The sequence below is a fragment of the Talpa europaea genome (genome assembly GCF_964194135.1).
Source record: "Talpa europaea genome assembly, chromosome: 5".
Lineage (NCBI taxonomy): Eukaryota > Metazoa > Chordata > Mammalia > Eulipotyphla > Talpidae > Talpa > Talpa europaea.
Genome location: NC_140071.1, coordinates 55,468,472 through 55,484,650, shown reverse-complemented (window position 1 = coordinate 55,484,650; position 16,179 = coordinate 55,468,472). Strand labels below are relative to the sequence as shown.

At 33.8% G+C, this 16,179-nt stretch overlaps 1 protein-coding gene across 4 annotated transcripts in view; it reads left to right on the top strand.

Moving 5' to 3' along the window:
• The window catches only part of CWC27 (CWC27 spliceosome associated cyclophilin), a gene marked incomplete at both ends in the record, with an annotated part of 152,737 nt that overhangs the window by 16,792 nt on the left and 119,766 nt on the right, over positions 1-16,179 (top strand). The window contains 3 exons of one of the 4 annotated variants that reach the window (XM_084233276.1): positions 1,271-1,350; positions 2,325-2,358; positions 4,417-4,574. In XM_084233276.1, the coding sequence (XP_084089402.1) occupies positions 1,271-1,350; positions 2,325-2,358; positions 4,417-4,574 (272 nt within the window). Of the gene's footprint in view, positions 1-1,270; positions 1,368-2,324; positions 2,359-4,374; positions 4,575-16,179 lie in introns of all 4 variants that reach the window. The other 3 variants (XM_084233279.1, XM_084233277.1, XM_084233278.1) reach the window with 3 other exon arrangements.

Here is a 16,179-nt window from a genome sequence, read left to right as displayed (position 1 = left end):
AACAGTCTAATTTATAAAATGTTTTCACCCCATTAAATTCTATTAAAGTTCAATTTACTTATCTTTCTAGTTGTATATATTTAACTAATTGAAAATGTTATTATATTTGTATTCGTTTCACATTGCAGCTTTATCAAATTACCATAAATTTAGTGACTTGAGCAAAAAAAGCTTAGTGTCTTATAATAGTTCTGGAAGTTGGAATTCCAAAATTTGTTTTACTGGGCTAGATATCAAGGTATATGGTTTTGAGGACTACAGTGTAGATAGCCTCAGGAAGGCTATTATTGTGCTTGCCAATTTATTTGTATCTAAACTAAGGTCTGTGTATTATGCTTAATATCATATGCAGTTCATCTATTGTTCTGGAGGGTAGAACTAGGATTGGTTGGATGGTTGGAAATTACACCAAATTCTCCAACTGGAGAAAAGAAAATTTCAAAAAGAAATGACTTATATGTGTGTATGAGGTTATAAATTCTCTTCAGGTGTTAAGACCCCTTTTGGCTAATTAGTAGAAATGTTAAGAAGATTCCTACACTGGATGGGAAATTAAATTACGTGGCCTCCAAGATTTCTGATTTTTAAACTGTTAGGATTTTTCAGAGAATTACATGATGATAAACATTGATAGTTGGAGATGCCAGAGAAGGGAATTTTAGGGAAGGAAAACATGCTCTTTCTTGCTATATATATATAACATGAACTTCCACAGTCATCCTTCATACAGGTAGATATAGGAGAGATAGATTGGTTAAATTTTAGGAATTAACTCATATAATTATAGGGGCTTCTATGTATCTTTTCCATTGGTTAAATAGTACCTCATATGGGTACTCATTTGGTTGCTTGCACACATTTTTAAAGTGATTCTGTGCAGTGTGTAGACCCTATATTTGAAGAATAACTGTGTATTTCAAATTGCTCTTCTGATCTACCTTCTAAGTTTTAATAATGTGGATCAAAAATTAATTTAGTGCATGTAAATCATAATGAGGATTTAGTGGTTGTCAATAATAATTAATGGATTTATTTTTAAGCATATATTACTTTTGAAAGAAAAAGGTGTTTCTAAAAGAATATTTTCAGTCAGTGAGAGATTAAGGTTCTTATCTATAAGAAAACCTACAGAAATTTTCAGGAACACTTATTTTTTGCTAAGCACATTCTATCAGTATTAGAGTTTATGTAAATTTATTAACATGTCCTTTTGGAAGACTGTTCCCCCCCCTCCCTCTAGTTCATGATTATTTTGTACATTCCTTTCTAGAGCATGAAGGGAAAAAGCAAAAGTAGTCACGACTTGCTTAAGGATGACCCACATCTCAGTTCTGTTCCAGTTGTTGAAAGGTTAGTATGGTGCTTGTGTGATCATAAGTTATTTTCTGGCTCAGGTAATTTTCTTACCTGCTTTATGAGTAAGCAATCAGTTCTCATAAGCCTATTTTTTTAACCCAGCCAAAAAAACTAATGGAGGTAGTAGAACTAGCATAATGGAGAAAAGTACTCTAATCATGTTCACTCTTCCTGCCATCTACCTGTTTTAATTATATTTAAACTTAATTGTTAAACTTTTAAATCATGGGATAGAGTTTGAATACTAAACAACTATTTGTTTTAACAGTATAATGTATATAGTTGCTTTGCTAACTTTTTCCTTGAAATATTTTGTTTCAATTAGTATCAAGGGTAAACAAATAAGAGTTGAAGGATTTTTGTCATGAAATTGCCATGTTTTGGGCCTATCTACTGAGTATTATTTATCACAGACCTCAGAAAATTATCTTACTCTCCTTAATATATTACTGTCTTACTATCTTTACTGCTTCTCTTTGAGAAGGAAAGATAGCTTTCTGTTAAATGGAAGTGTACATGATACATTGGACCAGTGTCTCAAAGTGGTAGTACTTTTGTACTTATATTAGCTCATTTTAAAAATTGTATTTCAAAATAGTATTTTGTTAATATCCTTTGAAGGATTCCTAAATCCTTTCAAAGGATTGTTATTTTAGCCAGAGACTATAAGCCAATAGCAAAAATTGTTTTCTTTACCCCTTTGTTCTTAAAAATAGCCTGGTTGATTTGTTGTTTTATAAACAAATTCTAATGAATTAGGATATGTGTAAATGGAGTGTACCTCTTGTTCTATTATTAAAAGAACTCCCTTTTAGAATGTTCTGGTTTGCTTTACAATACCATTCTGAAATCCCTATGTTGAGAAAAAGTTTTTAAACCATTAAGCCGTTCTAAAATTTTGGATTATTGAATAATTTTTGCTTTCATTTTGAAACAAAAATTTACGTGCTTTTACTTATTTTTCATAGTGAAAAAGGTGAAAAAGCAGGAGATTCAGATGATGTGAGTATAATTTTAGTATAAATAACATTTAAAAAATTTATTGGCAATCCAAAATTTTTACAAAATATTATTTTTCTCTTAAAAGGTAAAATGTTACTTTTATGCTTATATGTGTAAAATTTTCAAAAAAAATTCAAGGATTTGAAAAATAAAACATTCATTTTAACATTTTCTTCCAAGTGTGTGTTTATGTGAACTTTTTTTACAGAATTGGAATCCTATCTGTGAATGTCTTGCCTCATTTTTTCATATAACATTATTGAAATACCCAAAATTCAGATGTCATTAATTTAATTTTATTATGTTAAACATTTAAAGGTTCATGTGGGCTCCTATAAGACATATAGGAAATGCTTTGATCAGTTATAGTAGTATCTCTTTTTAATACATACATTTCAGAAAACTCTTCCAAGACTAATGATCTTTCTTTATTAGTTGTACTGGCTATAAAAAAACAGAATACAAAATTTTGTTTAATGTGTAGAAGGCATATGTTCTTAATGTCTTGGTGGGAGTGAAGTCATCTAAGGATAGTATACAGTCTCTGAGCACTTTTGCGTCTCAGATCTTTTGCAAAACTAAAACTAGACCTTTTTCTCAACAAAAATACCCGATCCTCAAACAAAAATTTGTGAATTTGCAAAGGATTTTTTTTAGCTCTCTTGAGGCCCAACCATGGAAGACTTAAGTCAGTGATTTTCAACTTTTAGAGCTAAAGAATTTCTTATCTATATCACTAAAAACATTCACAATTTTTATCCCTAGATGTTTGGTTCTGTGAGACTGGGATGAGGGCTAGGATTTTACCTTTTTAGCAAACAATCCATGTGTTATGGTCTGAGGACTAGAGTTTGAGTGCCACTTACTCTGGGGGTCCACAAGCTTCAGTTAAGAATCCTGCCTTACCTCGTCTCATCTGATCAAAGAATCACACTAAGAAAAAGATCTACTTGGGGTAGTTTTTCCCTTATCCTTCTCTCCCTTCTACCCTCTCTCCTCCTTTCTTTTACCCTCCACTCCTCTATTAATTTTAGCCCTCATGAGTGTTTCCCTTAATTATGGAAGAGAGACAATAAACATATAAGTATTAAAATATATAGTACATTTGATGGGTGATAAATGTTTTGGGGGAAAGAAACAGTGAAGGGGAATAGAGAGTTCTGGAAGTGGCCTACGGATGGTATAGTGGGTGGGTGGTTCTGTCAATTTAATAGAGTGATCAAGAAAAGCATTACGGAGAGCAGTTCTCTGCCCACCTGTGTCCATGCAGGTGTCTCTTTTTTTTCTTTCTCCTTTTTCTAATAAAACTGTCCTTTTAACATGTAAAAAAAGGAAAAGAAAAGCACCACTGAGGGAGTAACATTTGAGCAAAGACCTGAAGGAGGTGAAAGAGCAAGGGTGCAGGTATTTGGAATTAGTATTTCAGTCTGTGGAGAACAGCAACTCCAAAGCTGACTCGTGTTGCTACCCCAGAGTTGTAGGAGATGATGTCAGGGAGGTACAGATTACATAGGGTCTCAATTAAACTCTCCTCTGTGGTTCTATTATTACAACATGAGTGATTAGCGTATCCACTAGAGTGTTGTGAGAAGAGGAGTAATTGCTATAATGTTCTAAGAAGAACATTCTAAGATTCTAAGAAGAAATCTCATTTTTCTCCACCTCTTTTACTTAATTAATCCCTGCTTGAGGTCAGTATGCTGGCCAGCAACCTTCTGAAGCCACATTCCCACAAGAAAGAATAGGAATGTAAGTGGACACAATATTCTGGGTGACACAGAGGGAGCATAGTTTGTGCTGCACAGAGGAACTAGGTGTGAATTGAGCAAACAACCCTTTGTAGGTAACCCTGAGTTTTATATGGTTGGCCTAGAGCCAACAGCAGGGGTATTCCCATCTGGAGCAGATTCTCCCTGCCTTTTTTCCCAATTTAAAACCAAACCAAACAAACAAACAAACCCAAAACTGGCCTAGAATACAATGAAGGGAGTTTAAAGTAGACTGGAAGTGAAAGAGGAATTGGAGAGCCTAGCAAATCTTCCATTTCAATTTCTACAGGATGGAGAAAATGAAGATGCAGAGCATGATGAATCTATTGACAGTGATGAGAAGAACCTGATGAGAGAAAGAATTGCAAAGAAGTTAAAAAGGGACACCAATGCAAATGTTAAATCAGCTGCAGAGGGAGAAGTTGAGAAGAAATCAGTTAGCCGCAGGTAAGTGAGTTTTATACTTTTAGTTACTAGCATTTTTGTTTTTTACACTTCAGTTTAAGAATTAGGTTTCATTTAAAATTTATATTTTTTAAGTCAGTATAGTTTTTAAAATACTATTTTCATGACGTTTGAGATATGTACCTGTTGTGCTGATAGAGGCCTAAAAAGAAGTACACCAGTTTAAAATATGAATCAAATTCTACTTCATTTGTCTCTGATTTCTCCTTTTAAAACTTCTGTAACTTTTTATATATTCTCTAAGCAATTTAGTAGCAAGATAAGGAAGGTTATATTTAATACCAGTGAAATCAGTATTTATAGAGAGCAAAAAGAGATGTCTCAAATTGGTGAATAAATTTGGTCAGAACTTGTTAAGAAAGATCGTGAGTCTGAAAACAAATATCTTTTTAAGCTTGATTTACAAATATTATACACCCCTAATAATCCCATTGGTATCATAAAATAAAGTTCTGCAAATGTCTGATGATAAAGATTTTTTCAGTTTTATGACTTAATGTTTTATTTTCCTGAAATAATTACTTAAACATAATTTAAAAACTCTCCTTTGTGATTCCGTTATTACTGCTTTAAGGTTTATGTTTTACATTTTGAATGGTACTGCTTTAAAAGATAATATATGTTTTCTTTGGATGGCCTGTGTTTGGGGGTTAGATATATATAACTCATCTAAAAAACGTTCTTTTCTGTGGTGTTTCTAAACTCATATAAGGAAAATATAAAAGTGTTTCCATGTTGTCATTGCTTACTTTCCTGTTTTTTTCCTTTACATAATCAGAAATGTAATTACCAAAATTTTCCACTAATGGTATAACCTTTTGTTTCAAAAATGGTACTTAGAAGTTACCTTAAATATCTTTTTTCCCCAGAAGGTTCACTTGATGCTCAAGTAATCACCTTTGAGTAATTTAATGTAGTAGATTAATTTAGGGCCACTGTTAACTTAAGATTTTAGTGATCATATACAGCTTATACAACATAGAGGGCTGACGACTGCCCATAAACTCTCAGTCAAATCTTGAATATAATCAAGATACTTTTTTTCCCTCACTCAAGACTTGTGATTTCTGATTTTTAATAACTATGAATTTCTTTACTGATCAGGCTTCTAATGTGACAAAAAAATACATTTTGAATTTTTAATACATGAACCAAATAGGTATTATTTTAAGTGGTTTTAAAGTCCTCTAGTTTGATTTGTTAGCCTTGATACAATTCCAAATACTTACATAGCTTGCCATTAATATAACTTACAATTTTGCAAAGCTGAATGTTCTGTAAGAATTAAGTAAAGGTTATTTGGCAAAGCATCTAATATCTATTTATAGCAATTCTTCCCCCACCCCACCCCACTTTATCTTACTCTCTCTCCTTCATCCTCTCTCTCCTACCTACAAAGATAAAGAAAAATAAGGCGATCAGGATAGAGGACAAAGTTCAGAATTCCAAAGAGAAAATACGGTTTTTCTCCCTTGTTTACAATTTTCCATGCTTTTGTCATGATCATTTATTTTGAGTCCAAAAATATGCCCAAAATCATTGATTTGTGCTTTTGGTCAATTTTACCAACTTTGGTATTAAGTCTCAAGTTAATTTTATGTTTAAGTTAAAAAGTCAGAAAAACCTCTAGGAGATTTAAGAAGCTGTAATGTGATAAAAAGGATAATTGTTTTTGAAAGGAAAATCACTGCTCAGTCTAACTTGAATTATAATGGGTATAGCAACTAGTCTGATAGGATGTCATTGTGAAAGCATTATTTAAAAATCAGTGCTTTTGATATGTGCAGACTTTTTATCTGGATGTGCTTGCAATCTTCTATTGTCTTTAGGTCATTTTCTGATTTGAGCAGTAGGATCAGGAACAAGAGACTAGCCTACTACCCCTTTGGGCAAAAAGCATTCAAATCATACTTATACTGAAAATTTGTAATATTGCTTTTGTTGGTAAAGAAACGTCTGGAATCTGGTAAATCTGTTTATCACTTGGATGTTAGACCTAAGCAGGTTTGTTGAGTACTTAATATTAACCTTTGGGAATGATATTAAATGATAAAATTTTCAATAAATTTACATAGAGTAGAATCTTTCCCCTAATAATGAATTCTCATCAATGTCTTTGGTTCTGTTGTAAAGTGCTTATGGATTCAAGAGGAAAAACCCAAAGTTCTTCCTCCCCTCTGTCTTGTCTTTTCTCTCATTATACATACTCTAATTTCTTTAGGATTTCTAGTCCTATGGTTCCTCCTTTTTTCTAAATATTATTAGACTCACTCACTTTCTTTAGTCCATTTTCTCTAAGCCATACTTTGCCTATGAGATATTGAGCAGAACCACAGTTATGTATGAATCTAGCTTCAGCTGTGCCTTTTTGATTCTCTATTACCCACTTCTACAGTTCTTGCTTCTAATGCTCTCTCTTTCCAGATCACTTGTCTTCCTGTTCTATGAAATAAAGTGATTCCTTCGATCCTTATTCTATCTTCTTTTCCCTTTGATCCTTTCAGGTGATTTTTTTATCTCCTTTTCCTCTGCTTTTGGAAGAGAGAAATCTCTACCCATTCAAAATTATTCCATCCTCTTTCCTTCGTCTTCAGTTTTCTCTCTTCAAGCATATAAACCTCGCCCAGCATTCAAGACTGAAATACAAACAAAGCCATGACATTTTTTTCCTCTCCCTCACTCTTTATTTTCCATTTATTTAAACATATACAGCATTTAGATTTTCCCTTGTAACTCCACTGAAGTTGGGGGTAGTTGAACTTATCTTTTGGAAAGTTTTATTTTAAAGCTTATTGAAAAGAGTCATCTTTTTTAACCTGTAGGTGGAGCTCAGTTGCTGCAAATTAATCCTGTAAACCAAATTGAAATGTGGGCTCTACTTGTTTTTAGCTAAATAGTAAAATCAGATAGAGCAAAAGGACCAGACAGTCAAAAATGAATGACTTGTTGTGATGGTTACAATTATTATGAAAAATATGTTTACAATTATTATGGAATTAATCTGTAATTTTATTGTGACTACTCTTTGAAATTATTTTAAATTAAAATATAAATCAAAGAAATATTGACGCATACCCTCAAGTCATAATAATCAATGATTTGATTGTAATCACCTAAGGTTAAGTCATAATAATCAATTATTTGATTGTAATCACCTAAGGTTAACTAGAATAGCATTAGTTTTGTGTTCGAAAAGCTTCTGGGTTGATCAGCTTTGTTCTACTTGTCTGTCATATTTGTTTGACTGTGTCACTATTGCTTTTATATAAAACCTCTCTCTTATTGGGTAAAGTTAAGTAGAATCTGTGTTTTACTCAGGAGCGGTGTTCGGTTGACTGAATATGTACTTTCTTACCATAATGATTGCATCAGGAATTTAGGTATGAATAATGAAGCTGAAGTTGAAGATATAATGAGTTAGACTGAACTTGAATTATGAAGCAGGGCATGATACAGTCATAAATACCTCTTGGGAATACCTCTAGAGACCATGGCCATACACCCATATGACCTGTTGTTTTTTTTATTTCTCAAGTCTTCCTTTGTTGGATTTGAATGTTACTAGGATTTCTTATGGAACTTTTATTAATACCCCCCCTGTATTTTTAGCCATCTCAAAAACACTTTTAAGATTTCACTCTGAGGGAATTTCTGAGTCTGGATGTGATCAGTTTTAGGAAGTACAGAGTTGTCTTTAGTATATAAACTTGAAAATACAACATTTAAGTTTCAAAAATTTAAAAGATGGTGCATGTTTTAAAATGATAGTACAAACCTTAGAAGATAGTAAAATAACAAAGATTGAAATGCAGACATTTTGACCACCTGTTTCAACTATTAGAATAATCAGCTCTAAGATGTGTTTCTCATCAGAACATGTATAAGCAAGGAGTAAAATGGACCATTTAGAGCATTTCTGCTTCCTTTCATCTTTTTGCCTCAAGATGTTGTACTGAAGTGATCAGTAAAGGAAAGAAAATTCATTGCATAATTGGCCTTTGATAAAGAAAATTTACAATTATTTTTTTGGATGTGGCGTGATAGTGGTCCAAAAATTGTATTTTCAGGAAATATTTGGGTTTAGCCGCAGAGATTAAGCTTTAGAGCAATCCTGATTTTAATGAAGATTACATTTACTAGAATTTGATTTTTATTTTTTATATTTTTTCCTATTCAGTTTTCTCAAATATATGTTATTTTATTGCCTGTCACTGTTCAAGAACTGGTATGTGCTATGTAGTGCTGGTTTTCCAGACCAGGAAAATAAATGAGAAATGATTTTTGTTTGTAGACATTCACAATGTAGTATAAGAGTAACAATTAGAAATAATTAATTACAATTCAGTATGGCAAGTACTCTATGAAATGCATACAAAGTTTTATAGGTGTTCAGTAGACAATTTGTATTTCAGGAAAAGATCAAAAAGTAGGTTAAGAAGGAGTTGAATTTAAAGTTTCCCTTTTGTAGATCAAGAACAGTCAAAATTCAGCAATTTCATTACCATTTTTTGGAGCTGCTATTTAACAGAAAAAACATTGTAGCATTGTCTAATACTTTAATATTGCAGTTCTCCCAGTCTAGACCAGCCAGCCAGTTTATTTTATTGCTGATACATGTTAGTTTAAAATTTGGGAGGAACATAGGGGAACCAAAATAAGGTATCAGGGAAAAAAATAATAACAATAAAAAATAACAAAACAAAAATAGACAACTGTAAATCAGAGACATTCTGTGGGGGAGGGGAAGAGAGGAGTCAAAACAAGGGAGGAAGGAAGGAGTATAAGGGACTATGGTGATGGTGCACCGATGAACTGGTGGCGGAAATTTTATGGGGACTACATCTGAGAAAAGAAAGCAAACATTGTAAAAAAAAATGAACAATGGTATAAAATACATCTAAATAAATAAATTATATAATAAAAAAATTGGGGAGATAGTAGCAATTATAAACCATACCATCATTTGGCATTTCTGGCATGCTTGCTTTTTTGGGGAGTGGGGTTGAATCTTTATAGCAAGTATTTTTAAATATTCTGAGAAAAAACTGTTTCTTGGTGTATTTGAAATATAATACCATTAAAAAAAGAAAAGGTCAGTTCATTGAGAACCTTAATCCATATTCAAGGAATCACTTCAAACTACAACTCCTTTAACTTCATTTGTATACTTTAGGAATGTGACAACCCTACTGTTTTTACAATTAGATATTGTATGGCAAACAGGAAGCAGTGAAATATACATGTGAGGGAGATTCTCCTGTCAAAGTGAAAAGAAGGCATTTGCATCTTTTTAGAATATTCTGATTTTATTACCCTTGACAATTACATTCTTTTGATCTAGCACTATCAGTTGTTTATAAGGACTGGGATTGCTCATTTGAAATATAGTTTTGAAATTATGTTCAGGAAAACATTCCTTAAATTATTCAGCATTTGATGACGTGTTCTCTAACCTGGAACAAATATTGTCATGTGGAAGTTTCGACATATTCACTGCTTTCCTACTTTCCTAGTCTTCCTAGTGAGTCACCTGTAATTAAAGTTGGCGAGAGTATAGTTGGAGTAAAATAAAGGAAATGGCCACCTAAGATGCAAAGTTCTTTTAATACAAAGTTACACAAGGGCCTGCAGGAAAATTATAGTCAGTGATTTTTTTTGGTCTCTAGCCTTATTTTCTATACCTTTCTTCCTCTAATTGTTCAGGGATTTTACTACCTTTCAGATAACATTTTTATTATTATTATTATTGTTGTTGAATTTCTCCTTCCTATCAGGCACTGTGCTATGTCCCAGTGCTCTAAGACTAGCAAGTCCTATTCTCTTCTCAAGTTTTGTATCTAGTAAAAAGATACAGTTGCATGAGCAACTAAGTGTTTATAGTTGCTCTAGCCAAAAAAAAAAAGACTTACTCTGTTAATCCACCAGTATTTATTGTCTTTTTACAGTGTGACCAGGTACTTCATTTCTCTAACATAACTCCCACAGCAAAGCTACAACATACAATTTAAATTAGTATTCTCCTTTTATAAATGAAAAGTCTTGACTTAAAGAGGGTTAAGTGACTTGTGACTAGAAAGTGGCAAAGCCAGTAGTTAAACTTGTGATGATCTGATACCTCTGCTGAGTCTAGAGAGAAAGTGGCTAGGGTCCAGCTATTGTATGACTTCTGTGTCCAGCTATTGTATGACTCTCCCATGGAAAGTTTCTAGCAAGATGTAACATCATTTTAGAAATGTTGCTCTGTATGTATAGGGGATAGATTTGAGGAAGGAAACTAAAGCAGAAAGACAAATTTGTAGATACTACATTAGTTCATGGGGAAGGTATTAAGGACCTAACCAGGCAAGATAGTATCTTTGGGAATGGATTTGAGAGAGAGTAGAAGGTAACAGATTCATTGTAGGAGAGCTGAAAGAAAAGGCTATATTTCAGATAACTCTTAGGATAATGGCTTAGATGACTACGAGATGGCGGGTGATAAGCTTTAAGATAGGAATACAGGATAATTCTAGTGCTCCAGTCAGACATTATTGTCCTGTTAGAACAATTTCTGATTGTATACCTATTAGTTAGGTATTTTTGATATACTTCATTGCTCCTACACATAAACATACACCCTGAATTGCTTCTTATTCAGTTGCTTCCTTTATTAGTCAATTTAGGTAAGATTATGTTGTGATAACAAACAATACGGTGATGTAAAGCAACTAACATGTTTTATTGCTTTGGCCATATCCGGGTGGAACTTGTGAATCTGCTTTGTATCATCTTCATTTAAGGGCCCAGGGTGAAGAAAGCGCCTTTTTCCAAGAGGCATAGTAGAGAAAAGAGTGATAATAGAATCATATGCTAGCTTGTAAAGTATCAGCTGAGAAGTGCATATGTCATTTCATCATTTCATTGGCCAGAGCGAGTGATATGGACAAGGCTGTTGCTCATATGATAAAATAAGAATCTTGCACGAGGAGGAACAGTGATGGTGAGAAAAATAACACAGCCTACCACAATCTGTGCTCCTACCAGGAATTGCTGTCGATACCTGTGAGGTGCAGTAAATTTAAATATTATCTTTCTGGCTGACAGGACAAAAAGAAATATAATAAAGATCACATAAACACCTTTTTCTGAATTTTGAAAGGAAGGATATCAGTTCCTAATTATGTCAGACTTTTAAAAAGCAAGAATGCTGGGCCTCCCCTGGTGGCGCAGTGGTTGAGCGCAGGGCTGTGAAGCTGCCCGCAGCCTCTGCAGCGCCAGTTTGATCCTGGGCCACAGCAAGGGTCCCACATGGCATGACAGACCTCTCCTGCCATGCCCGCTGCTCCCCTCAGCAGTGTAATTCGTCAGTCTGCCTGTTCTGTTTCCCACTCTGGCTCTGGTGAATTCTCTCACCCTCCTGCGCTTCTGACTGTACCTGGTGCTTGTATAAATAAATAAATAAATCTTTAAAAATAAATAAATAAAAAGCAAGAATGCTAAAGGAAATTCTATCTTTTTAGTCTTATACAAGGGGGGGTGAAGAGCACAATAAATATCTTCCACAACGTTCACAATGTTCAAAGTGCAGAAACACTTTATATTCACGTAACATTAAATCATAACTTTGTTAATAGAGATTTTAAGAATTCTTTGGTTATAGGAAATAGAAACCCATTCCTTTACTCAAGTAAAGGAATTTCTATATAAAAAATATAGGGGAGTTACAGCGAATCTATATAAAAGAATGGCATACAGGTCTCACAGGAAAGGAAGTGATTGGAAACTTTTAGTTTCTCTTCCTCTGTAACTGTAACAGGGTGGTCCCCAGGAAAGGGGGAGGTTCCCTGCCCCACCCAAGGAAGGGTGGAGCTGAGCAGGAAGAGGAGAAGCTGAAGAAGAGACTGAGGAAGGAAGCAGGATGGAGCCAGGAGACCTGGAGGAGGCGCATGGAGCCTAGAGACATGTAAAGAAACTGCGCTTGTCTTTTGGTCGTGGACTGGGTGACACAGATGTGGGTGAGACCCGTGGGGAGGTGACCATGGCAGCTTTTATCTTGATGTTGATTTTGCTCTTTTCCTTCCGGGCTTGTCCGGTTGTTTGTGACCCTTTTCGGTGGGTCCCCACTGAAAGATGCTTTAGACTTGTAGCAGGCTTTGGGGCCTTGTTCTGGGCCAATCCCATTTGGATGGAGTTTTACCCACGAGAGGATGGGTAACTTTGGGTGCTTCATTTAGAAACTAGACTCTTTGCCTTACCTGTATTGTTTCCTAGTTTTATTAAAGTTTCTTCCCATTAAAGTCTCCTATGTTTTGTGTTGATGCTGCGGATGGCAAAACCCATTTAGAATAGGTAGGTTTGCGGGGCTTGGGCTGCCCCTCTCCCTGTCCTACAACATAACCTCAGACTGCCTTTTTCTATCCTTTGTTCCACTATCTTCTACACAGTCGTGTTTTCTCTATAGCACTGTGGTCTACCCCCTCTTTTAGTTTAGCTCTGCAAAAGTAAATTGACTTGATTTCTTTGTCAAATTCTTGGGGGAGAGAATTGTATTGATTTGGTTTGGGTTAAGTATCCATTCAGTTATGTTATCATGGAGGATAATAATAGTAGAGGGGGGAGTTAGAAAGCTGTGAGGCTTATAGGTGTGATAGAGATGGCTAGTTCCTCCTGCACATATCCTTACTTAGTTATCACAACCCCACTTTAGCTGAATTCATGACTGCTTATCTAAAAGACATTGACAGCCTCCTTTGTAGGTAAGTACTATCTTGTGACCAAATTCTGCCTAATGAGCTGAGACAGGTGTGTCAGACTTCCAGGCAGTCTCTTTTTTTATTTATTTATTTTTAAGGAAAGAAAGGAACTCCTAGTTCTCCTTAATCTCTTCCTTTGGCTTCCAGCCTCGCACATGGGCTGGCAATATGGATGACAGAATGGAGAGGCTGAAGGAGCTCAGGTTCTTGAAGACTTTATGGAACTACTATTACAACTTGGACTGCCTTTTTCTGAACTTTTTCTATGGGAGTTAATATAACCTTCAAGTTGTTTAAACTGTATCATTTGGGGTTTCTGTTACGTTTCGCAGAACCTAAACTTGATTGATAATGTAATGTTATTTCTTCCAGAGCTGTAGATAGGGTAAGTTCTCTAAGGTGGGAATCTGGGTAGGAGGAATGAAAAACTGCTTCATTTTTTCTAGTTTCTTAGTTGATTTTCTTGCTGTTCCTAGAAAAGAATCATATCAGTTAATAACCCCCAACATCTCCACCCTGCTTTTCACTTTTGGCTGATCACCTTCTTCATTACAAAAAATGTAATTAGTAAGAAAACTGCCTCATTTTCCCACCACCAAATCTACCTATCAGCATCTGGATTTGAGTTCTTGTAGCAAAAGAAGCACCTTCCTGGTCTTCAAACTCTTTCACTCTCTCACACACTTGCTCGCTTCACACCAGGCATTGGTCTGTGTTCCGTAACAAGAAGCTTATTCTTTCAATCCTTTGCACTTTGATTTACCCCATCTTGAAACTTTCTTCTCTGTGATATTCTTAGTCACCATTCCTTCCTTTCATTCAATTCCTTGCTCAGATATCATCTTATTAGAGAGATCTTTTTGGACCATAATGTTTAAAATACTCTCCATCCCTAACAGGGGTACATACCCAAATAAACTGGGGACAAATTTTTAAAATTTCATTGACTTTTATAAAATGTCATATGTTGGGATCCACACCCTTTAAAAAACAAAATCTCATTGAGTAAAAGTCTATCATAATATGTTTTCACAATTTTTATAACCAATTAATTAATTATCAAAATTTAAACTTTTTCCTGTATGTTGGGAGCATAGTTGAATAAAAGTAAATGAGGTAAAAAAGCAAGTTTTGATCTAGTCTTTTTCAATGCTAGGCTCAGAAATTTGCAGAAGGCAGCAGTTACTTTATCTAGGGAGGAAAAGTGAGAGGGTCCCTTCCCCTAGCCAAAATCAGGGTTTTTTTTTTGCAAGTTTACAACTTTTTAAGAAGCACCATCATAGTGTTTCATTAACATTAATCTTACAAATAAGTGAATTTCATCCTGTTTGTTCCCCATATGAAAAGTGGATGCAGCTTAAATAAGCAATAGTTCCCTACTTTGAAGAGAAATCTCAAAGAATTCATTGCAGTTCTTTCACATCTTTTTGCTAATTTTGACATTAGTAATATTTGATCTCTCCTCCCTCCTAGTGTTTACTAGATACTCTTAGACCATGTATATCAGTTTATTTAATATACGTGTAATTTATGTTGATTGAAATGTGTTTGCTATTTAAGTAGCACCTATGTGAGTATTAAACTTTAATACTTTAAATAGATTTCCATTACAACGTTGACTTGTGTGATTATCCTCCTAGATATTTTTATGTAATTTTATATTTATTTTTCTTCTCAAATTTTTTATTTTAAAAAGATCCTTAATACATTTTTCTGGTATTGCTAATTTGCTAATTTTACGGTGTCAACTTAGTCTGCTCTCCAATTTAACATTTATGGTGTTGATTTAACTACTTCTTTAGAGAATTATCTTGGTTAAACAGTTTCAAATTTATTATATGATAACAGGTAGGTTTCTGTTCCTGACATAAAGTACTTTCTTACTGTTAAAAGTAGATATTAATACTGAGCCATTTCTTTTTAATTTGTATTTTCAATTTGTTCTAAAAATTCATTACATCAAAGGAATAATATATATGTATATATATACACATATATATATTACTCAATAGATAGGAAGTTAGATTTGTTCTTTGCTGTATATTTGATTTTCCTTGTTCTATGAAAAAAAAATATTTTCTTAGCTTCGAAAGTTATATAATGACTTCCTGCCAATTTCTTCTTCCTTTTAGATAAGTACTTTTTTAGTTTTATTAATCATTACAAATTAATAGAAAATTTCCAGATATGCGTACTTGTTTGAAATATTGACAGTAACTTGAAACATCTTAAAGCAGGCTTGGCTTAAGCAAATTAAAGAGAAAACCTTTGGCTTGGCTTCAAAGAATTCAGAAAGATAGTGTATAGGCCTCACACAAAGACTGAATGTTAGAGTCCTTGTATTTCATATCCTGCTGCTATTTGGTAAGACTCAGTTTTAGGCACAGTTTGTATGTACTAGCTTAGAACATACAAAAATAATATGTAGTAAGCCTGTGAAAGTACATTTAGTCTGATAGAAGGTAAGGGTGTCTAATTTTGATGCTGCAGCAGACTAACCTAGATATTGAAAGCCGGGATAACATTGCAAAGTCATTCAACAATCTTAATTCTTTGACTTTATCCTCATTATATTTTCAGGTAGAATTTATCATTATTCTAGTGAAATTATACATGTTTTGCTCCTTTTACTGTTTTAACCTATGATTTATATGTAGTGTGAAAGGAATTTTGGAAAAAAATGTGTTTACACTTTTTAGATATTTAAAGGTCTTTGCTTATAGTTTTTGTAGCCAATTATTTACTGATGAAAATATACATGCTATTTAACCTCTTCCTATATGGTTGAGCATAGTGAATAAAGGTAAATAGGTTTTTAAAAAGGCAAGTTTGGATCTAGATTATATTTTTCAATG